A 25,482-nucleotide genomic window follows, 5' to 3' on the forward strand; every position below is an offset into this window, starting at 1 on the left:
CGGTGGCGGGAGGGTGTGTATGAGGTGGAGTCACAGATGCCTGGTCTTCCTGTGTACCGAATCAAGGATTCTGAAGGCCGCGTAAAGGTGTGGCATAGGAATCATCTGCTTCCCATACCTCAAGTAGGGACGGACGAATTGGAAATTCCAGCCACGCCCATAGATGGAGAAGTTGAACACACAGAGGATGGCCCAGAGACTGTAAAAATTGCCACCTCTGAGGATCCAATGGAAGGAACCTCTCAAAGGGGCCTTCCGGCCGTGGAGGCATCTCCCGAAGGAGCCACGGGTAAAGAGCCTTTTGGCCCGAACATTGATCAATTGACTCCCGTGAGTCAGCCTCTAGACCCCCAAAGTCCATGTTTTACACCCCAAAGAGACTGTGCTAATGCTGAACACCCCTCAAGGGTAGAGATGGAAATACCAGTTGAGACTGAGCACTCTGCAGAGGAAGATCAACCCCGCCGAAGTCAAAGAAACAGTCAACCTCCCATGCGAATGGCATATGATCAGTTTGGGGCACCCCATTATGAGGCTCAGCAGTGGGCTCGGCATAGGATGCAAGCTATGATGGTACTGTTTAATGAGATGTGTAACCTAATCTAGGAAGAGAGGGTTGTGTACATAGTTAATATATGTGCTTAGGTAGTCCAGCGGGGACGCTGGATTCTGGGGGGGGGAGAATGTAAGGATGTGCATATATTAAAGGTTCCGCGCTGTCAATTACATAGGCAGCGCCATATTGTCCCTGTTTGCCAGCGAAGTTACTGCGTACCAGTTGGGCTGCGCATGCGCGAGGGAAGCGCGCGAAGGGGTTGAACTATGAACTCTGATGGTGAGAAGGTCAGCTGAGGCTGAGGACCAATGGGATGCGAGACTGTGTATGCAGGAACCGGATGCGTGTGGGCGGTGGGGCAGAGCAGCAAGGGAGGTGAAGGAGGAGGTTGGCGGAACCTCGGGTGCGAGAGCAGAGGGTCAGTGACCCGTCTGCTTAGGTAGGATATGCCCACAGCCCCAGGAGTCTTTCCCCCGCCATCGTAGGGTGCTGTAATTGTAAGGACGCCCATAGTCGTCAGGGACGTTTCCCTTTAGTGAGGTTCATATGCGGAGCTGCGGAGTTGCGGCCGCCATCTTGGATTTCCCCGTCTGATGGTGCTGCAGAAGGGAGAGACGGCGCAAGGCTGGATTATCACTGGGGCCCTGTGGAGTGTCAAGGTCATCGTAGTGACCGGAAGGTATCCTTGTCTACACGTGCACCTACACCGGTCACCAGGCGCTGATCCCGCCTCCCACTAACTAATTGGGTTTCCTAAGAGAATTGCATATGGTACTATACTTTACTGGTTATGAGACATACTCCTAAGGAGAGCGGCAGAGTTGCTTATGTACAGGACACTATCCCAATAAGGTGTGGCCGAGCCACGTTGTGTGTGTGTATGTAAATGTTATATGATAAGTCTGCATATCATTTGTTATTGTGTGATATAAAAAGGTTGCTGTTGCATACTGCTGTTGTTAGGTTCTTGCTCAGGGCATAATCTCTATAATGGGGATCCTGGGTAAGTGGAGGCGCTGCACCACAAGTGATAAAGGTATACCCCCAGGCTCCCAATATGCGGAGGTTCAGAGCTCCTGAAGCCACAGGTTTATGCACCGTAGTCCCTTAGTTCAGACGTTCACAAAAAGGGCTACATATCTAAAAGACTATGCTTTATCTAGTGACCCTAAATGAGAGGGCCTTCTTTTAAACTGGGGAACTAGGTTAGTTGGCCCAGCAGCAGTTAGAGGCTGATTCTGATGTGTAGTTAGATCCCTGAATGGGATAGGATTTGGTTTATTTGATTTGGTTTGGTTCTGAAAAGTGACACTGTGTGAAATGCTATAACACTGATATGAGTAAACCGCTGAAGGTTAAATGTCTGAGTGCCTCCTGCCTACACATGTTAAAGCTGCAGTACCTTACTTGGATGAAAATAAAGCAGGCAGAAGCCTGAGTTAAGCAACGTAATACTTTGCATGTTCCTGTTTGTTGTATAATTAACCCTAGAAGACTGTGTCGGGAAGAACGTAGACAGACGTCAGCGCTACAAAAGAGGGGCGTTTGTCACAAGACTCAAAAATTGAGATGGACACAGGTGATGGAGCGCTAGGCCACGCCCCTTGGCGGTTCAGCCAATGAGGGTGAACCTCCCGGGTGACATTATGGCCGCGCCTCCGTCACGCCCCTTGTCTTTCCCGCTGCAGCTCACTGCAGACAGGGGAATTTGGCTGCACGCGACGCCAGCCTTTCAGGCGCGCGTGTAGAACAGGCAGCGGGGCCGTAGCCTAAGACAATGGCCAGACTTGGTGCTCCAAGTGGTTCATATCTGTCATCAATTCTGATTCTATGTATGCTCCACAGAAAGTAAGTTATGGTGAGTAAAAAAGTGACAAAAAACCCTTCATCGCATAGTATACAGCAAATAAAAATACCCCTTATGAGCACATTCCCCTGGCTCAGACAGGTACAATATTTTAATATTTGTACTTTTTGGTCCATATCCCCCAAATGTCACCGACAGGGATCACTGGGGGGAGGGGACCCCATCTCTGAAGTCTGTGTAGCTCTAATGTTTGGAAGAGTCAGATCAGATCAATAGCAGACAGTAGGGTCACTCATTGTAATATTTGGCTGTGTCCCAAATAATTATTTGGGGGTTTCTGTTCTTTGTAAGAAGCCAGAAACAGATCCCAAGCTATTGATTACTTAGTTTTACTCTATATTGTGACAAAACAAGTTAGGGTGAGTAAAAAAGTGACACAAACCCTCTACTGTACAAAATTTAAATATCACATGTGAGCACATTCATATGTCTCAGACAGGTCTGCAACCCTGCCTTTCCCCATTATCTCTTAGCATACAATGCTTCCACTGCAGCCAGGGATTCTGGGTAATGACATGCAAATGAGCACTCGCAATGTGTCAACATTGTTCTTGTAATGCGTGCATTTTTGTCCAGCTTTAAAATGTTTGTTTTTTTGTCTGTTGTCAAATCCTATGTTTCTATGTTTAATACCAGTTTTTCCTAGAGATATAAAGTATATTACTGTATACATTTTCCAAAATATATGAAAACGGAATGCTGACTATTTTGTAAGAGTAGGTTTAATTTCCTTAGTTTTTAAAAAATATATATATATTTTGTTACCTTTTCCTATACAATTAAGTGAGTGCTCACACCTATATGCATTGCCAGGTGAAAATCAGAGCAATAAACAGGAACCTCTGAATTGCAATGAACGTTTAGTTCTAGACAGATCCTCCAACGTGTATATGGGAAATGCATATTTGGTCTCCTGTGATGTTATTGGTGCTGCTGTATTAATCCGTGCTCCTGTGTATTTATGTGAGAGAACAGCAGCGGCAAGCTCTGACTATCCACACAGGACGTTCTGCATTGTCCAGCAAGTAGGGACAGAGACTGTGACGTGCGGTGGGCAGCTTGTAAGCCACAGCAGCCCCTTTGCATCACAGACCTGGTAATATCATTTATAGGGTGTCAGGCTGTGGCCACTGGCGAGGTAGAAAAGGCTGTTGGCTGAATTGTTTCCTGCAATATATCAGCAGGGTCAGATCACACATTGAAAGAGGAGGGATAAGCTTCTCACTGCAGGCTCTCGGCGTGGTGTGCTCCTTGTGCTGTGCAGACATCTAATAATTCTTACAGGACCACCACGATCTCTTGATGAGGATATGCTTGTAGCGGTGCTTTTTTTCACCTTGCATTGTCATGAAAATCTAGCGTCTAACTATTTTTTTTTCTTTTTAACTTTCACGGAAGATGGGAAATTCGTACGCCGGACAGCTCAAGACGACGCGGTTTGAAGAGGTTTTGCACAATTCTATTGAGGCGTCTCTGCGATCCAATAACCTGGTCCCCAGACCCATCTTTTCCCAGCTTTATTTAGAAGCGGAACAGCAGCTATCATCCTTGGAAGGTAAGGGAATCAAAATTGTGCCCTGTGTTAACACATTTGATGCCAGAACTAGAATCTCTGCCTAGAATTTCTGCTACAATCTCTCGTCAATATTTTAAAAAAAAAGAAAGACCCAGGAAAGCAAAACTACCTTTAAAATGAATCAGTATCTGATGTTATGGTTTTAATTTCTCATTAGAACTCTTATTTATAAGCAATGACTCATTAGGGAGCAAGACGGTTATCTACCATTTCCTTCATAGAAAATATCAGTATATAATAGCAAGGGAGAGTGTAGCGTGGGTTAAAATAGTGTCATTTTCAGTATGAACACGTGGAATTGTATAATGGTGTGGAGTATTTCTACGTAAATCCGACTTCTGGCTGCTTAAAGAAAGTAGAATGCATAGAAGTAGCCAGAACCGGCAGAGCGTATAATTCTTAAATGATAAAAAAAAAAAATACTGTTATGCGCCAAGGAACCTTTTTTTTCATATGAAAAGTAAAATCACATACAGTCTTTTTTTGTCCCCGTAAAGTCTGAAATGTTACACGTGCTCAAAGTTAAAATGTCGGAGAATCCTGTAGCAGCTGTACTGTATATTAAGCCTCTTCTCTCACCTGGTTGTATATAGAACACTGTAATGATGTAGAGCGCAGAACACACACAAACTCTCTAAACTGTAGCACTTTCCAAAGGCTTTGTACAGAGAAGCTGACTTTGATCATTTGCTTGTGAGTTAGCATAAGGCTCTTGTTTGCTTCTTAAAGTCAATGGGAATTTTCATGTGATAGCATTTCACCTGCGCTATCACACCTTACAGAATAAGGGCCTGTAGGGTGGTTACAGTATTCCTAAATGATTTATTTTATGCGTTGGATGCCCCAGAATTATATTAAGACAAGGCTTCCCCACTGTACCGGTTTGTGAGGCTCCGAGGGCTGACGGTGATGTCTATCATTTTTGGAAAGCCCTAATAATATTTTTGGGGGATCACCTGTGCTGAAGCAGGGATATCCTTAAAACCTGACCTGTGTTGTTGACAGAGCCACTGATTGAGCCACCTGTGCTGAAGCAGGGACATCCTTATAACCTGACCTGTGGCCCTTGAGGACTGGAGTTGACCACTCCTGCCCTATTACCTACATCTTAATTTTTGTATTATTTTATTCTGCCGTCGGCTGTTAATTTTCCAGATGAAATCCTGCTCTGCAAATGCCTCACAAGGATTTGTTCATCATAAATAGTGGGCTAGGCTCTTGAGAGAGTCAATACATTTCCGTGCCCTTAAGAAGCACCTTTCTAAAAACACGAGACCGGCTTTCTTATTCTTCCCAGAGAATCTGTGGGAGGTGAGGTTAAAATTAGCATTTCTATTCGCAGCTTGGAGCAGACACAGCAAGACCTGCTGATGTGATAACAATAGTCGTTTGACAAGAGCTAGTTCCTGCCATGCAGTAAATCCCACAAAGCATTTTCCAATAGACTAGAATTATAGCAGCCGTCCCACGTGTAAAAGCAAAGGGACTTTCTGTACTGTAGAACAAGTCCCAACTTGCAACGTCCTTTGTAAGAGGTCGATCCCACTGTGAGCGTGTGATGACCACGGGACATCGCTATTAAAATGTTGATCATTGATAATGTACATATACAATGGACAAACTTTCATGCGAACCCAATGGAGCAAGGTTGACTGTGTCCCAATCCAGTGGTCGGTTCAATGCGCGTGTTGCTGAATTCAGAATACGTTCTTGTGTTTTCATCACTGAAGCCTGGCTTGGGTTACAGCTAGTTTTAAAATAAATAAATATGAATAGTTTTCTTATTTATCATTGCAAACTATTCATTATTAAAAGTCGTGGTAAATGTACATTGCTCCAGAAGCATGTAACAACACTGCTCTGTGATTGAAGCTGCAGCCCGGGGGGGTGCTGCTTGTTTTTTCGGGGGTGGGGGGGGGGAGGGGTTGGGGATATTTTTTGTTTTACATTACCTAAACCAAGAGGTTCCTCAGAGACAATCCAATGTCCCCCAACCTCCAGTGTGCCCCCTGGTTCTGAGATATTAGTGGTTTTTATTTGGCCACAATATGGCCGTCGGGGTCAGTCTAGCTTTAGCAGCCAATAGAAAGCTACAGGAGATGACTTTACAACGTTCTACTCGTGACCTCACGGCCATATTTGTAGTTTTGTTGTGCCTAACATCAGCATATAAAACGATAAATATCTCGTGAACCGGAAGGTCCCCAGATGTTAGGGGATCATAGATCAGCCCTTAAAGGCCCGTTTGTGGACCTGTCTGAGACTTGTGAATTTTGTCTTGGCTGATGATTGAGGCATTTTGTAACTTCTTTACTCACCAGAATCGGTTTGGGTTCCTATGATAGAGAAGAGTTTAGCTCCATTGAAATGACTGAAACTAAACAGCATATTGAATAGTTGCCAATTACTTACATTACATAGACAACAGCACTTAAATATGTTGAAAATAACTGTATTTATTATAGGGCTCAAAGGGAATGGGTTTTATGGAAAAAAATAAAAATAAATGGGGAATATAGGAAAAAGTTCAGATTTGTGTTGTTTTGAGGTTTCCCACAGCAGCTAATTCTGTAATTTTTTCTTATCATGATGGGTTCTGCAGGTGGTAGAGTGGACAATGATGATGAAGAAGAGGAAGACGATGATGGATCTGACTCCAGCAGCCCACCGCTCTCGTATCAGATTAAACCGCCTCCGGAAGGCTGTTGCACAACTGACGGTGAGGACTGATTTCAGGATTAATAGGTGTAGATTAGTTTTGGATTGTGCCGTTTATTATTATTCAGCGTTTTCGTCATATTTTAGTGAACAGTCAAAGTGCTCGAAATGTCACCAGAATGTCACTATTTACTCCCCCCCCCCCCAACATTTTGTGAAATAGACAGTTTATGAAGGGTCCTGTGACCAGCACATTGACTTTCAATAGGTGGCAATGTTTTGGCTAAAATAAAAATAAGTGGGGGGGGGAATATCACCAGGTTCACAAACGTCAGTGGAGATTTTGCACAACTCTAGTTGTGATACCTTTTAGGGGACGAACCTTTAGGTTCTTCGTAGATTAAATGATAGTATACAGAGCTTTCAAAATCAAATAGGTTTCTTCTTTGTGTCCCCCTAAAACAGGGGTGCTCAGCTCCAGTCCTCAAGCCCCCCAACACGTCAGAGCCTCCGATTGAGCCACCTGTGCTGAAGCTGGGATATCTTGAAAATTTGACTTGTTGGGGGGCTTGAGGACTGGAGTTGAGCCCCTCTGCCCTAAAAGGTGTCACAACCTACCAAGTATCTGCATTTCTCCAGGAACATACTGTAGGGCCATTCGAATTGACAGAATTACAGTATTGATAAATAGGTTGTTTCAATGGTCAAAGTGGTTTATAAAATGTGGGCACAGTATAATGTGCTTGAATTAAATACATTTATTAAACATTGAAGCAAAGCCGGGCTGGTATTATAGAAACGATGTATGCTTTAAATGGGAAGGGGGAGAGGCTTTCTAATATGAAACCCCTTCTCACTGAAAAGAAAGGGGAATGGTACGTTTGCAAATAAAAAAAGGTAGGGATACAGCAGGAATAGAAACATAAATGCATAAAAAGTCCATACCCCCAGTAATATCATGCTTTGACAAATATATTGGGGTTCAATATCGACCTCGTATTGTAGGTACCCCTAAAATCAGGGGAGAAGTTTTTTTTTTTTTGTGCTTTTTTAGAAATAACGAAGCTCCCATAAATCTGTATTTTATTTCTTGCTCTGACGCGAAACACCTAATAGCCCCAAAGAAAAGAGTGATCAGCTTTATTTGGTTATCCGGTAGATAAGAAGATTCTTTTAAATTGTGACGCTCAGAAAGGGAGCATCTGATCTCACATGTGGGCTTGTGCAAAATGCTCCATTAAAAGACGTCAGAACTAGCAAAACAAATGCATAATTCTTCAGAAATATTACAGTTAGTAAGACAGTGTTTTTCAACCCCACTTGGATTCCCCAGGCTTCCCTAAAGGGTTCCCTGTAATTGTCAGGTAGTTTGAAAATTGTACCAAATACAGAAGAATTACAATGCATCTGATCGAAGGCGCGCTATTAGAGAGGGTCGGGGTTCCTTACAAGTCATCTGATCTCAGACGCGCTATTAGAGAGGGTTGGGGTTCCTTACAATGTATCTGATCTCAGACGTGCTATTAGAGAGGGTTGACGGTCCTTACAATGCATCTGATCTCAGAAGTGCTATTAGAGAGAGTTGGGGTTCCTATCAAGTCATCTGATGTCAGACTAGCTATTAGAGAGGATTGGGGTTCCTTACAATGCTTCTGATCTTAGACGCGCTATTAGAGAGGGTTGGGGGTCCTTACAATGCATCTGATCTCAGACTCGCTATTAGAGAGGGTTGGGGTTCTTACAAAGCATCTGATCAGAGATGCACTATTAGAGAGGGTTGGGGTTCCTTACAATGTATCTGACCTCAGACACACTATTAGAGAGGACTGGGGTTCCTCAGAATTTCACAATATAATTATAGGGTTCCTCAACCAACAAAAGGTTGAAAATCACTGCAGTAACATATGAAACGAGTAGCCAACATATGCTTTATTTTTGTATTCCAGGGTTCTGCCAAGCTGGTAAAGATTTGAGACTCACCTCTATTTCTGGTGATCAGTTCGAGTTGCCTACTGGGTTTTTACTTGTTGGTGCCAAGTCACCCAGTTTACCTGACCACATTCTAGCATGCGCGGTGGATACAAGGTTTTTGCCCGATGATAATGGACGCAATGCTCTGTTAGGTAAGTTTTTAATTGGTATGTTTTAACCCCATTTAGTGCTGGAAACGTTATGTACTGGGACAAGCTGATTTTGTTTTTCTGTCACTGGTATTGAAAAAGTAATACCGTACTCAGTTTTTGCAGTGTAATTGACAAGTAGTGGTACAGTGGAGATAAATCCCATTTAACTGGAGTAACCCCCCCACCCCCTAAAAAGTTACTTATGGAAATTAAGTTGGCGAAGAAAATCAGTATTTATTTCTGAGATGAATACAAGTGTAAGATTATAAATTAAAAGTAGGGATTCTCCTTCATGCCATCACACTTAATACTACATGGATTTTTGTACTCTGACTCTTATACAAACAGGGAAAACTACAGCTCAACCCCCTTATAAAGCTGTGCTTGGGTTCCAAAGAACCACATCGCGATATAAGCGGATCACGTTAGAAATGATGTACAATTGTATGCATTGTACAATAAAGTATTTAAGGCACCAATAGTCATAAAGTAAAGTATTTATACAGTAAATAAGAAAATTGGGAGCCACGGTTGCATCACGTTCTAAGCGGATTCGCGTTGTAACGGATCGCGTTATAACGGGATTGAGCTGTATAATGTACAGATCAACCCCGTTATAGCGCGATCCGCTATAACGCGGATCCGCTTATAACGCGGTTTGAGCATGGACCCCGTTTTTTGTTTTTTTTTACATTTAAAAAAATGATTTTTTTTTGCACACTGCTTACACTGCACACACACAGCACACTGCATACACTCACTGCACACTGCATACACACACTGCATACACACACTGCATACACTCACAGCACACTGCATACACTCACAGCACCAGCACACAGCACACAGCACACTGCACACACTCACAGCACAGTTCATACACTCACAGCACACACTCACTGCACAATGCACACACTCACAGCACACTGCATACACTCACAGCACACTGCATACACTCACAGAACACATCACAATGCATACACTCACTGCACACTGCATACACTCACAGCACACTGCACACACTCACAGCACACACAGCACCAGCACACAGCACACTACACACACTCACAGCACACTACATACACTCACAGCACACTGCACACACTCACAGCACACTGCACACACTCACAGCACACATACCACACTACACACAGCGCCCCCTACCTTTGGTGTCACAGCCCACCTTTGGGGGCATCGTGGGGCTGCTGGGGGGGGGGTAGGAACGGTGCAAGGCTGGGGGATCGGCGCGAGGCTGAGGGGGGGGGGGGCGGTGCGGGGATCAGTGCGAGGCTGGGGGGGGAGTAGGTGGGGGGGATCGGTGCGAGGATGGTTGGCTGGTGCGGAGCTGCTGAGGGGAGTGCGGGGAATGCAGGAAGAACTACAGTGGCTGCTAGGGGCCATGTAGGGCTGCCGGCGCCTCACTCCACCTTCCCCCTCCCCCCCCTCCCGATCGGGTGCGCGGCGGCCATTTAAAAAAAATTACAGTTATAGCGCGGTCGGATCGGGTGGCCCCCGAGGACCGCTCTATAACGGAGTTGAGCTGTATTCATTGCATCATCCACATTAAATCGAACTCATCCTACCCTATTATAAATCAGAGCTAGGAGGATACTCTTTGCCTACCTAAGCTCACAGGCCTTGTTACCTTGTCACTTACATTGAGATTTCAGACACTTCATATAATTCTCTTGCCACGGCCATTATTACACGAACCAGGATTCCTATACGACCCTCAAACAGCACTTTAGAATATTCCCTTCCCTATTCATTGTTCACCAAAGCAGCAGTCCCTCCATTTTTTTGTACTGGATGGGAAATGGGGTGTGCGTGAACCGCCCATGGGACAGTTCTATGGTCTCCCCGGTTCCTCAGATACTTAACTATGAAGTTACCGTGTTTAAATCCCCCTCAATGGTAGACAAGATGACGGCCAAATCTCAGGCCAATAGAAAGCCGCAACTTCATCGGTCGCGACTTCCTGTTGAATGGGCATTTGAATCCCTATTAAAAACCAGGAAGTAATGTCAGTAACTTAAATGGGGGCTTGTTAGAGGAGATTGCTGCATTGAATCCTCTCACTTTGGCCCTTATCTAAACTACGAAGCTGTCTTCTACTCGGTTGGGTCCTTTTGTCTTTTACATGTTTTCATGGTTCCTAAGAAATGAGTAGTGTTAAGGAATCTACCTCTTCTGCTATTTGAGGGTCTCTTCTAACCTGTTGTATACCAGGAAGCAGCCTGGGTGGTAGTACTAGGAAGAGTAAATTGACACAGTTTTATAATGACTTTTCATGTTGTGTAAAAAATGATAACAAAAGTTTCATCAGCTCTTACTTCACTTTTCTGCCTAACAATGGAGATCACTTGTGAGAACCTTAATAAACTACTTCACGTCTAGAGGGGTCACCTATGCGTTGCCACTAAAGTGTCCGTAATGAAAGTCCCTCCCATGTCTAGTAGACACTTTGGGGCTCTTTCAAATCTGCCAAAGCAGCCGCTCGGGATACTTTCACCCGGGCATTTCCATAGACGTGTGTGGGGATTTTCGTCCCAAAAACATTCCGATGCCATTTCGGCATGTATACAATTATACAATGTGCCCGTTAATACGATTTTTGTTCCTAGTCTGTTGTATGGCACGTTGTAGTTCACATGCTTAAAGGGCTTATTACATATGGCCCTTGGTGAGTCTCAAAAAATGGTGTTAGTTCTAACTTCTTTGACTGGGGATACAGATTCCATGGGGAATCCAGACCTGTCTGAGACTTGAAAGCTGAAGCAATTAGTGCAAAGGAAGTATTCAGACTAATTGCCCTCTAAACAAAAGTACAAAAGAGCAGTAAATAATAGTCCAAACAGGGCCATCAATGAGGCTTCTGCAACACATCTTTTTATCCTATCTGTTTCCTGCAATTAACCTGGCTGCTTACATGTGCTAACATAAGCCTCAGACTGTTCAGCAGACAATGACAAACAAAATATTACAGGTAATGGTTAAACACGGTAGGTAGGGAATGTTGTTTTATAGGGGTCTTTGTAGAAAGAACACGTGAAGTGCATGTGGACACAGCCAGGAGGTCGCGTTTCTTGTGCAACAAACGCAAGAAACGTGCTGATATGTTTTGCATTAAACACAGATCACTAGTACTGTATATGGAGTTTTGGTAGTATTTATTTATTTTTTACGCAAAGAAAAGAGAAATAAATGATGGCTTTGCATGCCGAATTAACATGTACCATTATAATACACACATGTACCATTATAATACACACATGTACCATTATAATACACACATGTACCCTTATAATACACACATGTACCATTATAATACACACATGTACCATTATAATACACGTGTTGTTTACGTATTTCTCTTTGGCAAACTCCAGATCTCAAGCTGATGCACAAAATAGATGAGAAATAACAATATTAATACTGGAGACATATATTCAAAACACTTATGTCTTTGAGCTTTGCAATAAAAAGCCATTTGTATGTGTTGGCTCATAGCTACATAGATGATAGAACTATCACTAGTGCGGGGCAGGGACTCCTTTTTCCTAATGTTACTTTTATATCCGAAGCGCTTATTGTCAGTATGTGTTATATCAGCGGTGCGCAAACTGGGGGGGGGGGGGGTGGCACGAGACTGTCTGCGGGGGGCGCGGGGTTTACAGAGGCCCCGCGCGCTTCCTGAAGGCACTTAAATTAAGTGCCCGGGGAGCGGCGAAGGCCTCTGTAAACTGCAATTACCTTTGCCCCGTCGGCTTCTTACACGTGTTGCCATGGCAACGCGGTGTCAAATGATATCATGACGCCGGAGCAAAGGTTAAGGGGGGGGGGCGGGGGCGCGGAGAGAGGGGAACTGCCGGCAGGGGGCGCAGGGAAAAAAGTTTGCACTACCCTGTGTTATATTATTATGTCACGTGTATTACTAATGTGAAATGCTAGGTACATAGATGGCGCTATATAAATAAAGATGTAGCATGTATGTTCACATATGTTTACAAGATTGTTTGATGTAAGCGTGTGTCACAAATAATCTTATGGATAGGTCATACAAAGCCATAACATCGTTTCGATCCCCATTGGGATACTTGCCCGGCCCACACAAAATTGCCTCAAGGTCAGCCTAGCTCCAGGGGCCAATAGAAAGCTGCAATGTCATTGGGAGATGACGTTGTAACTTTTTGCTGGTGACCCTGTGGCAGTATATGCAGTTTTTCTTTGTCTCACACCGGCACAAACAGGTACATGCATCTTGGGAACAGGGGGTCCTCCCGCAGGTTGGTGGACCACGGATCAGCTCCTGGGGACCTGCCGGTTGAAGGTACATTTAAAAAAAGAATTGACCAAAAAAGTGGGAACTGCAGCTTTAATGCGCATGTGACTGGGATCTTGGTTGGTTGCCACAAAAAACCTACTCCGAGTCAGGGTTTGAGATCTACTGAGTTAAAGGGTCAGGCCCCCATTGGACCAAAAGGACTTGCTGAGAATGGCATGTGTTAAAAGGTCAGTTTTAAGTAGGACCTAATAAGAGTGATATGTTTAATGGGTTAAAGCAGAAATTGTATTTTTTTTTAAATTTTGCACTGAAAAAAGCTATTTAATGTTTATTAGATTGTAAGCTCTCTGGGTCAGGGATTTCCTTTCCTATTGTCTAACGTTGTTGTGCTTATTGTATTATAATTCCCTGTTCTGTATTGCCTTTGTACAAGACTGAGTACACAGTGGGCGCTACTGTATTTAAATAAAGATATATAAACATACATACATTATATAAGTTATAAAGAGATATTTGGAAGACATAAAATCAGAATGCTGAATTTTTTGCTTTAAAGGCGCCTCTCATAAACCAAGGTTTTGGGATGGATTACACGTTTAACCGCTTCATTACCAAAGGGGCCAGGAAAGCATTGTGCCCCTGTTTTTTTACATATGTGAGAAGCAATGGCTTTCTGGAGCTAGGTCATGTTAAACTAAGCTCAGAGATCCTGAGCTTCCCTAGATACAGTATTACTGCCGGTTACATCCCTCCCTAGGGAAACAAAATGGCGTTTAAAGCTCACATGTTACTTAGTCCAATAGGAAGCTGTGACCTCATCCGCTGATGATGCTTCCTATTGGCCTGCGTGACGCAAGCATTTAAACAACCTTCTTGGGTAGTCACAATTAGGATTCTTGCGCTCGTGCTGTCCTCTTTAAAAGACAATCAGCTTGCAGCAGTGCGTGTAGGAGCCACTCCTCAAGATACTCCTATGAAAGAAAAACTCCCAAGGGAGTTTTTCAAAAGACATAACAAAGACACACAAGCGCACCACAGATTAGTAAAAGGTGTATCACAAAATTTAATAAAGGTCACTGTGACCCAAAGACAATAATCAATAATGTAAAAATGTAAAACAAAAACACATAAAAATACACATATGAAGCAAATACTGTGTATGGTAGATCACACCCTATAAATGCTAAACCAAAACATAACTTCAGTGAAGTAAACAACTAGATGAGATAAAAATACATCCACGGAGGATGTCTAATGACTCCAAGAAGGAACAAACCCAATTGAGGGGAACGAAACTAATCGCAAGAAGTGGCAGCAGGGGCTCGGTGTGGATGCAATACTGTCCGGACACACGAACACACGGCAGAATAACCTCTCTGCAACCACTTCCTGGGATCTCGTTCCAGCCAAAGGGAGGTCTCCTGTCGAAGCATTGATTGCGATACAGGTAGGGGTCGCAAGAGGCAGCTTTGCGCAGTCTCCCTTTGGCTGGAACGTGATCCCTAGGAAGTGGTTGCAGAGAGGTTATTCTGCCGTGTGTTCGTGTGTCCGGACAGTATTGCGTCCACACTGAGCCCCTGCTGCCACTTCTTGCGGTTAGTTTTGTTCCCCTCAATTGGGTTTGTATTGTATTGTATGTCTTTATTTATATAGCGAAATGAAGAAAATCAGGGCTCCACGGATTTGCTCAACAAACTAATTTATTGCCAATAGACTTGACGTTTTGGCAACACAGGCCTTTCTCAAAAGCAGAAATGGCATAATGAAATAAACATTATGCCATTTCTGCTTTTGAGAAAGAACAAACAGAGAGTATACTCCAAGGACAGATGCTCCAAATAGTGCAAATGATATCCACAATGTCCACGGTAATAAATGCACAAATAAATCAAAAAGCGCTACTGATCAATGTCCTGATTATTGAGTGCATAAACCAGGGAGTGGAACTGTGTACCCGAGACTAACCTTCAGGACGGGGCTAAGATGCGGTAAGGAGAAAAAGTAAAACAGCAAAGTCGTGTTCCCTGCACGGAACTATAATGCGGCTAACCGCAACTGATCTCCGCCACTACCCTCACTTATCCCGGCGTCTCATACACAGACACAGACCCCACAAGGAGAAGCAGGTACTCACAGTCTTGACTCGTCGAGTTCAGTCCTCAAAGTACTGTAGATGGGAATGCTGATCAGGTGGGCTGAAAAGCGTGCTCCAGCCAAGTAGTCAGGTAAGTAAAGGAGAATGGGTTCAGGCGGTTCACAGCTTGCCGTAGGGGTACAATCAAAGGTATCCAGACGCAATCAGGAAAAAAGGTTGTTTATTCAGTGCATTACAAAAATCCTTCTGACACATGGTAACTCTGACGCGTTTCGTCCACCAATAGGACTTTGTCAAGGTCCTATTGGTGGACGAAACGCGTCAGAGTTACCATGTGGCAGAAGGATTTTTGTAATGCACTGAATAAACAACCTTTTTTCCTGATTGCGTCTGGATACCTTTGATTGTACCCCTACGGCAAGCTGTGAACCGCCTGAACCCATTCTCCTTTACTTGCTTTTGAGAAAGGCCTGTGTGGCCGAAACGTCAAGTCTATTGGCAATACATTAGTTTGTTGAGCAAATCCGTGGAGCCATGATTTTCTTCATTTCGTTAACACTGGATTGACACAGAGAATCCTGAACCAGGAGCACCGGTAGTTGTATCCCCTTTTGATTTTTTATTAGTGTGCAGCACTTATTTATCTTTCTACTTTATTTATATAGCGCCATAAATATACATAGCGCTTCACAGAAGAAATACATGTTGTAATCATATAAATAACAAATAATATAAATAACAGATCATGGGAATAAGTGCTTCAGACATAAAAGTAACATTAAGGAAGAGTTGTCCCTGCTCAGAAGAGCTTACAGTCTAATTGGTAGGTAGGGAGAACGTACAGAGACAGTAGGAGGGAGTTCTGGTAAGTGCGTCTGCAGGGGGCCAAGCTTTATGTATCGTGTTCAGAATATCCACAGTGCTATTCATATGCTTCTTTAAGCAAGTGGGTCTTAAGGTGGGTCTTAAAGGTGGATAGAGAGGGTGCTAGTCGGGTATTGAGGGGAAGGGCATTCCAGAGGTGCGGGGCAGTCAGTGAGAAAGGTTTAAGGCAGGACAGGGCTTTAGATACAAAGGGGGTAGAAAGAAGAATCCTTGAGAAGAACGCAAGAGTCAGAATGGTGCATAGCGAGAAATTAGGGTTGAGATGTAAGGAGAGGCAGAAGAGGGTAAAGCTTTAAAAGTGAGGAGGAGAATTGAGTGTGAGATGCGGGATTTGATCGGAAGCCAGGAGAGGGATTTCAGGAGGGGAGACACGGAGACAGATTTTAAAGAGTAGAGTGATTCTGGCAGCAGCGTTTAGGATAGATTGTAGGGGAGACAGGTGAGAGGCAGGCAGGCCGGACAGCAGGAGGTTGTTGTAATCGAGACGGGAGAGAATGAGGGCCTGAGTCAGAGTTTTAGCAGTCGAGTAACAGAGGAAAGGGCGTATCTTTGTGATATTGCGGAGGAAAAAGCAACAAGTTTTAGAAACGTTTTGAATGTGAGAGGAGAATGTGAGAGAGGAATCAAGTGTGACCCCTAGGCAGCGTGCTTGGGCTACTGGGTTAATGATCATATTTCCAACAGTAATGTGGAAGGAGGTATTAAGGCCAGGTTTGGGAGGAAGTATAAGGAGCTCTGTTTTTGCCATGTTAAGTTTCAGTCGGCGGATGGCCATCCAGGATGATATTCCAGAGAGACATTCAGAAACTTTGGTCTGTATAGCAGGTGTAAGGTCAGGGGTTGAAAGGTAAATGTGTGTGTCGTCAGCATAGAGGTGATATTTAAACCCAAAAGATGTTATTAGGTCACCTAGAGAGAGTGTGTACAGAGAAAAGAGAAGAGGTCCCAGGACAGAGCCCTGGAGGGTCTGTAAGCTAGTGTTGTGGTTTTGTGATGAGTAGAGGGACAGTTGATATACCTTGATAAAGTCCCGTGGGACTAAACATGTCGGTGTGTGGGCTGTGTTTCTGTCCCTGTGCATTTATCCAATAAATCACCCTCAGTTTTAGCACGGAGTTGTGCCCTTCATTCATTTTTTCTACAGGATTCTTCCTGCAGACTTCTACTTCAGCTGTGCTCCTTGCTTCTCTACACTCTGATATTTAAACCCAAAAGATGTGATTAGGTCACCTAGAGAGAGTGTGTAAAGAGAAAAGAGAAGGGGTCCCAGGACAGAGCCCTGGGGTAACCCCACAGAGAGATCGATAGAGGAGAAGGAGGTGTTAGCAAAAGAGACACTGAAAGTACGATGGGAGAGGTAAGAGGAGATCCAGGATAGAGCTTTGTTCCGAATACCAAGAGTATGGAGAATGTGGAGGAGAAGAGGGTGGTCCACGGTGTCAAATGCTGCAGAGAGGTCGAGTAATATGAGCAGAGTGTAATGACCTCTGTCTTTGGCAGCATGGAGGTCGTCGGTTATTTCAGTGAGAGCTGTTTCAGTAGAGTGAGCAGTGCAGAAGCCAGATTGTAGAGTGTCTAGAAGAGAATAGGTGTTGAGAAAGTGTAGCAATCGAGAGAATACAAAACGTTCAAGGAGTTTGGAGGCAAAAGGCAGGAAGGAGACAGGTCGATAGTTAGAAGGACAGGTAGGGTCAAGCTTGCTGTTTTTGAGCAATGGTATAACGGTTGCATGCTTGAAGGAGGATGGAAAAGTACCAGAGTAGAGGGAAGAGTTAAAGATCTGTGTGAGCATAGGGATTATAGAAGGAGCAAAAGGTTTTAAGAGATGGGAAGGAATGGGATCAAGAGGGCAGGTGGTAGAGGGAGAAGAGGAGATCAGCAGTGACACATCCCCCTCCGAGATAGCAGAAAAAGAGTCAAGAAAGGCAGGAGGAAAGTTGGGAAGCGGTGTGGGATGGGAGGAGGCAACAGATGGGATGTTCTGACGTATGGATTCCACCTTTTCCTTAAAAAGTCAGCAAAGTCCTGAGGTGAGATGGAGGAAGAAGAGGAGGCAGCCGAGGGTGGTCTGAGTAGAGAGTCAAAGACAGAAAAGAGTCGGCGTGGGTTAGACTTGTGCGTGTTGATTAGTGATGAAAAGTAGGTTTGTTTAGCCTGAGAGAGGGCAGTTGAAACAGGATAGCATAAATTTGTAGTGAAGGAAGTCTGCGAGCATATGAGATTTCCTCCAGAGGCGTTCAGAGGAGCGAGTGGAGGAATGCAGCATGCAGCATGCGTGTGTTGGAATTTAGCCAGGGTCTGGGGTTAGAAGAGTGAGGACGGCAAAGAGAATGCGGGGCATATAGATCAAGAGAGGAGGAGAAGGAAGAGTTGTAGTTCCTGACCAGGTTGTCAGGGTCTGAAGTAGAACTGAGAGAGGAGAGGGAGGAGCGTAAAGTGGAATCAAAAGCTGGTAGGTTAATAGAGCGCAGGTTTCTGCATAAACGAGGGCTAGAGGGAGAGGGGAAGAAGCGAGATAGAGAAAATGAGATGAGGTGATGGTCAGAGAGAGGAAAAGGAGAAATGGAGAAATCGGTGAGAGAAAAGTTTTTAGTGAAAACCAGGTCTAGGTAGTGGCCATCTTTGTGGGTGCTAGCTTCAGTCCAGGAGTCATTAGACATCCTCAGTGGATGTATTTTTAACTCATCTAGTTGTTTAGTTCACTGAAGTTATGTTTTGGTTTAGCATTTATAGGGTGTGATTTACCATACATAGTACATGCTTCATATGTGTATTTGTATGTGTTTTTGTTTTGTACATTTCATTTATTGATTATTGTCTTTTGGTCACAGTGACCTTTATTAAATTTTGTGATACACTTTTTACTAATCTGTGGTGCGCTTGTGTGTGTTTGTTTTAACCTTCTTGGGTAAGTATTTTTTTTGGGAATTGGGGTGCCCCCAGAGCTGAAATAAACATGGTTCAGCTCCTGGTACTGCCTGCTTCCCACCTATAACAACATGGGAGACCCATGAGAACCGCCCCTTTATGTTGCATGTCTATGCAATGCTAAAATCACGGGGGGAGAGACAATATTCTCCCGCTCTCCCCCCTCCCCATGGAGTCTGAAGGGAAGTTAATCTTTAACAGAATGCATATGATTTGATTTCACAGTTTTATGTTTATGCATTTTAGGACTGGGTTCTCTTTGAGATAATGTTAGGGAGCATCTCATGTTACTGCATCCCCTTTCATGGATGTTAAGCAGATGGCTGGCAAATACCTTGCTTACCACTGTGGTTTGTTCAGACTCAGAAGTTGTCTTGACCTCATAAGTCATTGTGACCTTTAGCAACCTATGTACACCAGAGCATGTGATGCGACAGTCTGCGTCCTGCATCAACACATCCTTAGAGAAAGTTCCTAGTACCCATAGAAACCAGGCAGTCTGCAGGATGGATGAGTGCACAGACGTTGAAGCCTATTAAAATGCTATGTAATAATAATCGCAGAAGGATGTTCTGTGCTATTTTTCATCATCTCTGTTATGTTTCTATATATTTATTTTTTTAATGAAATGTCATTTTGTACCGAATGTGCATCTCTATTGCATTTCTTGTAGCAGATTGGAGCTGTGCTGCTCACTGAATAATTCCTCTCTTTCTATATGCACGGGTAGAAATAAACATGCACATCCATCCTCAGAACCCTACAGTGCAAATGCTTTCAAACCTTGCAGCCCCATACAAACAAATGAAAAATACCATACCTGGCAAAGGACTCCAGGTCAACAACAATATAAATAATAATAGTAATAATAGCATGTTCTTGTATAGCGCTGCTAGTTTTACGTAGCGCTTTACAGAGACATTTTGCAGGCACAGGTCCCTGCCCTGCGGAGCTTACAATCTATGTTTTTGGTGCCGACACCGGGAATTCAACCAGGTTCCCTGCTTCAAACTCTGTGCTAGTCAATGTCGTTACTCACTGAGCCACTCCCCCTCCCGAAATCCAGTCATTTTTGTGTGGTCCCATTTGCTGGTGTTTATTTGATGCAACTTTAGAGGTGAGGGGGGCGCCACGAGGAGCAGAGCAGGTAGGGGGGGGCGCAGGCGCGTGGAGTTTGTGCACCGCTGCTTTATATTACTGTAAGGGCTGAAGAAGATTACCCAAAATGCAAAGTTCTGTGTGGAAGATCATGTGACCAGGCAGACACTAGATACAATTGGTGCACAGCTAGAGAGAGTGCAAAAGGGATGTGCCAGAGCCTGTCTCAGAAGAGGAAGGGGATGTGACTTTGTAAATGGTTGCTATAGAAACAAAAATGCTTGTTACATTAGAATACATTTAAATGTCTTTAAAAATTGCTAAAAAAAAATGCTACAAGTTTTTTCTCACAGTACAGAACGGATTTATTAAAAAACAACATGTAGGATATTGCTTGAACTAAAGCTTTAAAGCCCAAGCTGAGAAACTCTCCGTATTAAAAGGGAAGCTCCAGTTACTTAACATTCTTGACTGCCTCCTGGTCAATTTTAAATGGCAGCACTGGGTGAAATTAAACCATAAGGCCCGTGACTGTGTGACCATAACATTTTCAGCGCCCTTATGATGTACCAGTACATCATGGCAAAATGATTCTTTCCCAACGGAAAGGTTAATATTTATTTAGTTTGCATTGAGAGTTACCTCTCGTTTTTAAGTATGTCCTGGGCATAGAGTTGAAATGACAAGTAATACATGGTTACAAATACATAGTTACATAAGTGAACAGGGTATACATTATATACAAGACATTGCATGCACAGTTAAAGATACTATATATTATGGCCGTATGTAACAGTTACAGACCAGATTATAATGTGAGACAGCTTTGGTTTTGAAAGAACTTAAACTTGTGGTGGATGTGAGAGTATCCAGTAGGTTGTTCCAGTTATGTGGTGCACGGTAAGAGAAGGAGGAGCGGCCAGATACTTTGTTGAGCCTTGGGACCATGAACAGTCTTTTGGAGTCAGATCTCAGATGATAAGTGCTGCATGTGGTCGGGGTGAGGAGCTTGTTTAGATAGATGGGTAGCTTGCCCAGAAAGTATTTGAAGGCAAGACAGGAAAGGTGAACTTTGCGCCTAAACTCAAGTGATGACCAATCTAGTTCTTTGAGCATTTCGCAGTGATGTGTGTTGTAGTTGTATTGGAGAACAGAACGGCATATTGAATTGTAGAGGTTGTCAAGTTTGCTAAGGTGGGTTTGGGGTGCCGAGCCGTATACTATGTCTCCATAGTCGATAATTGGCATTAGCATTTGCTGTGCGATACGCTTTCTGACAGCAGGCTTAGTGAGGATTTGTTCCAGTAAAGTACACCTAGTTTGGCATAGGTTTTGGATGTCGGGGTATCAATGTGCATCCCGAATGTTAAATGGGCGTCAAACCATATGCCTAGGTATTTAAAACTAGTAACAGGAGTTAGGGTGGTGTTAGTTTTGGTTCTGATCTGGAGCTCAGTCACTGGTCACTAGTCTTGGTCCCAAATACCATTGTTACAGTCTTGTCAGTGTTTATAAACAGTTTGTTTTGGGAAATCCAGTTTTCGAGTCTCAAAAAGTCAGACTGAAGTATGTGTTCAAGGTCGGAGAGGCTATGGCTGTGTGCATATAAGATTGTGTCATCTGCATACATGTGTATTGAAGCTCCCTTACAAGCTGTATGTAGGAAGATTATTGATGAACACTGAGAAGAGTAGGGGCCCCAGAACAGAGGGGGTAGACTACAGAGCTGAAATTATTGCAGTTTATCTCCAAAAAGTTCCATTCCACACTGGATTTCATTGCAAACTTTTATCAGAGTAGTTACTGTGGAGTATTTGGGGCGAAAGCTAGATTGGAATTGGCTAGGGAAATTTGTCTTGGTATAGTAATCGCTTAATTGGGAGTGAACAAGTTTTTCCATGACTTTGGATAGTATTTAGAGACAAGAGACTGGCCTGTAGTTTGAGACAGTGTTATTGTCCCCACTTTTGAAGATTGGGACAACTCTGGCAGTTTTCCAGGTCTTAGGGATATGGCCTGCAGACAGACATAGAGTTGACTATGGAAGCAATTGGTTTGGCAATGGCTGAGGCACCAAGTGTTAGGAACTTAGATTGTAGTAAGTCAGGTCCACATTGGCTGCTTAGTTTTAATTTGAGGAGCACTTGTGTAATCTCCTCTTCGGATTCTGGGCCAAATTAAAAATTGTGGGCAGTGTTGGGAGGGGGTGGGGCTATGTAAGGGAGATGTATTTAATGCAGACGGCATTCATTGCTAAACTATTCCCTGATGAAGAAGCGTTAGCTACGAAACGTGTAGGATAAGTGATTTGTATATTGTCTTATATTAGCCATTGAATTCCTGCTCGGCGGCATATTAAGTCACCGCGACTGTGACTTTTAAGACTATCCCCATTGATTTGGCGAGACTGGGACTCTGTTCCACACCGGACTAGTGTTACGTACAACGTGTACGGAAGAAACTCCGTTTTACGACACTGTGACGTCATGTGGATGCGCCGTGGCACGCCGGTGAGACCACACATGCCGATACCATCGGAAAGGATTCTCCCCCACTGAAGCTGATCCACCGGACTGATTGGGTTCCTACAACATCCTGCATCGAGGGCGTGAGAAGGATCCCATAAATCACCATAGCCGTGACTTCCAGTGCTGCAAGACACCTGTTGCTGAGTGGTAACCTGTTGTGCTGATTGCACTAAATGCGTTTGTTCTTTCAATCTGATGTACGCCTAATACTTACCTTTTTCACAAATCAAATATAATTTGATGTACTTCACTATGCGGTTTGCGCTGTTTTTTTGTTCCCTGTAATTCTCAGGGGTATGGGACAGAGCTGAAATGGGAGGACCTGGGTTAGGTTCAATATAACCTGCTAAAGAGAGTAATAGTAGGAGTAGACATTTGAGTAGTTGTTTGCAAGTTGTAAATTTGTGGTGTTTGCCATTAGAGTGAGCGGTGGTTGGTGTGCTGGTCTTTAGAGTTCTCCACCAACAATATGCAGTTACCTTGTCAGGGTGCGGCCATGGGAGCTATATGGCTATAAGTGTGGCTCAATGGGTAAAGGCACTGACTCTGAAAGCAATCACATATGGTACTGAAGCAGGGGAGCCTGGCTCACATCCTGGTGTCAGTTCCTTAGAGAAGTCACTCTACCAGTGTCTCAGGCACCAAAAAATAGATTGTAAGCTCTGTGTGGCAGAGACTTGTCCCTTCAAAAATCCTATGTACAGTGATGTGTGCACTATACAAGAATAACTTTTATTGCACAAACATTCCCATTGCATCTGTGGGAGACCAACCCTCTATCCTGATGTAGGTTGAAGGCAGATATTTTCTGAAGTACAGGCATACCCCGCATTAACGTACGCAATGGGTCCAGAGCATGTATGTAAAGCGAAAATGTACTTAAAGTGAAGCACTGCCTTTTCCCCACTTATCGATGCATGTACTGCAATCATCATATACGTGCATAACTGATGTAAATAATGCATTTGTAACAGGCTCTATAGTCTCCCTGCTTGCGCACAGCTTCGGTACAGGTAGGGAGCTGGTATTGCTGTTCAGGACGTGCTGACAGGCAAATGCGTGAGCTGCCGTTTGCCTATTGGGCGATATGTCGTTACTCGCGAGTGTACTTAAAGTGAGTGTACTTAAACCGGGGTATGCCTGTATACATTATGGACTATTTCTTGAATAAATTAGTGCCTTTACATTAATATTAACAGTTTTGATCAAAGCCGATCAGAAAGGTTCCCCCTCTATTGAGCACTCAATCCTGGAAAGTCTAAAGTGGACTGAAAATCGCCCTGTAGTTATTACTACAAAAAACTGGTAAGTTGCCCAGTATCACCGCGGAAATCAAAAATAATAAAATTTTATTAATTCTACATAGAAAATGTTAAAAACACATATACATTGTTAAAATCCCCATGCTGTGTGGCTAATGAGTAAGTAGTCCTTATATAGAGCAATAGTAATTGTATGCCTCTATATTCTCATGTGACATCCAATAATCATCCACTAATGTAGTATGGCTACGTGCATATAGGTATTGATAATATATACAACGCCTATCAAATTAGGCTAGTGTGATGTTGTGGTGTGTGATCTGAAAATATGCTATTGCATAAGGGGTTATTCACATAAACCTAAGTGGCAGAGTACATATCAGAATAACAGGTCAAGATCTCTCATGTTATACCTCTATCAGAGAGTACTTCAATGCAATGCTGTTGCAAAATCAACTGTTGGATTGAAGCTAGATTATCACTCCATTATATCATACAGGTGTTTGAATTGCAGCTATGAGTTAAATGCAAAATGAGGTATTTCTTATCTTTGCACCTAACAGCGATATAATAGACTGCTACAATGATAACCAATTGCTTCTTGCATATGTAGGGAGTACCCCAGTACCACCGCATGTACAGTAATGTGACCACAATAGCCGATAGGGCCAACCATAAGCCACTATCCTAAAATGCCTTTACATTAATAAAGGTTAAAAAATGATTTTGCTGTAAACCCCCCCCCCCCCACCCCCACCCATTGTCACCTTCTGTTACATCCTTGTCTACAGGTCAGTGAGTGGCGGCCGGTAATGCTTTTGCTTTGTGTATTGCTGGCTCCTGGTGGTTTAAGTTGCTTTTAAAAATAGTGGTATTGTGCTTGGTTTAGAAAGGAGGGTGTATTTATTAAAATATATACTGGGGAAATGCCAAATAAATCGGCTTTCTTAACGAATCCCTTCTTTTAAAAAAATAAAGTGCAATGGCAAGTTTGTAAATAAATAATAGCGGGTACACTAAGGTGTGGAAATAAAAACGTAGGCGCGATGCTCTGGGTGTTAAAATAAAAGAAGTAATGGGACTCCTTCAAAATGACCATTACAGTGTGAGATTACGAGCCCCTCGATCGTAGACCAGGATAAATGGAACGTAGGCTAAGATTTTATATACAGTTTCTTTAGTGCTTTACAATGTCAGGGCTGAAAGGCAAAACACCTAACTTGCCAAACATGTGCGTCCCGAGTATGAAGAGTTCAGAAAGAGGATTCATAATCTGATGTTTGAAACGATTTGCATGCGTCCCTCGTGCTGAATACACGATTGATACAGTTTAAATTGAAACAGAATTGCTTGTAGCTAGTATTGGTAAATAGCAATTAGTAGTGTTACATTTCTTTTTAGTAACCCTACTGTGACAGTAATATTTTGCTAACCTAGAAAACGAAACATCGGGTCTGCGTCAAATAAATATGTGGGTCGCAACAAAGCTACTTCACCCTGCGCCAACGCCGCTATCTGTCTTTTTAGGGTCTATGGCAGGTGATTTTGACGCCCTTTTGATTGAATTTGTGGTGCACAGAAATATTTTAGTATATACATTTTCATCTGTTTTGCCGAGCGC

General features: G+C 43.4%; 1 protein-coding gene across 2 annotated transcripts in view; it reads left to right on the top strand.

Moving 5' to 3' along the window:
- Nucleotides 1-25,482, top strand: part of GREB1 (growth regulating estrogen receptor binding 1) — a 188,634-nt gene that overhangs the window by 64,757 nt on the left and 98,395 nt on the right. Inside the window, exons 1-4 of one of the 2 annotated variants that reach the window (XM_075598372.1) lie at nt 3,397-3,519; nt 3,822-3,978; nt 6,602-6,718; nt 8,604-8,780. In XM_075598372.1, coding sequence (XP_075454487.1) covers nt 3,822-3,978; nt 6,602-6,718; nt 8,604-8,780 — 451 coding nt within the window. In that variant the 5' untranslated portion in view covers nt 3,397-3,519. Of the gene's footprint in view, nt 1-3,396; nt 3,520-3,821; nt 3,979-6,601; nt 6,719-8,603; nt 8,781-25,482 lie in introns of those variants that run through there. The other variant, XM_075598371.1, reaches the window with a different exon arrangement.

Source organism: Ascaphus truei, chromosome 4 (assembly GCF_040206685.1).
Source record: "Ascaphus truei isolate aAscTru1 chromosome 4, aAscTru1.hap1, whole genome shotgun sequence".
In the NCBI taxonomy this organism is placed as follows: Eukaryota; Metazoa; Chordata; class Amphibia; order Anura; family Ascaphidae; genus Ascaphus; species Ascaphus truei.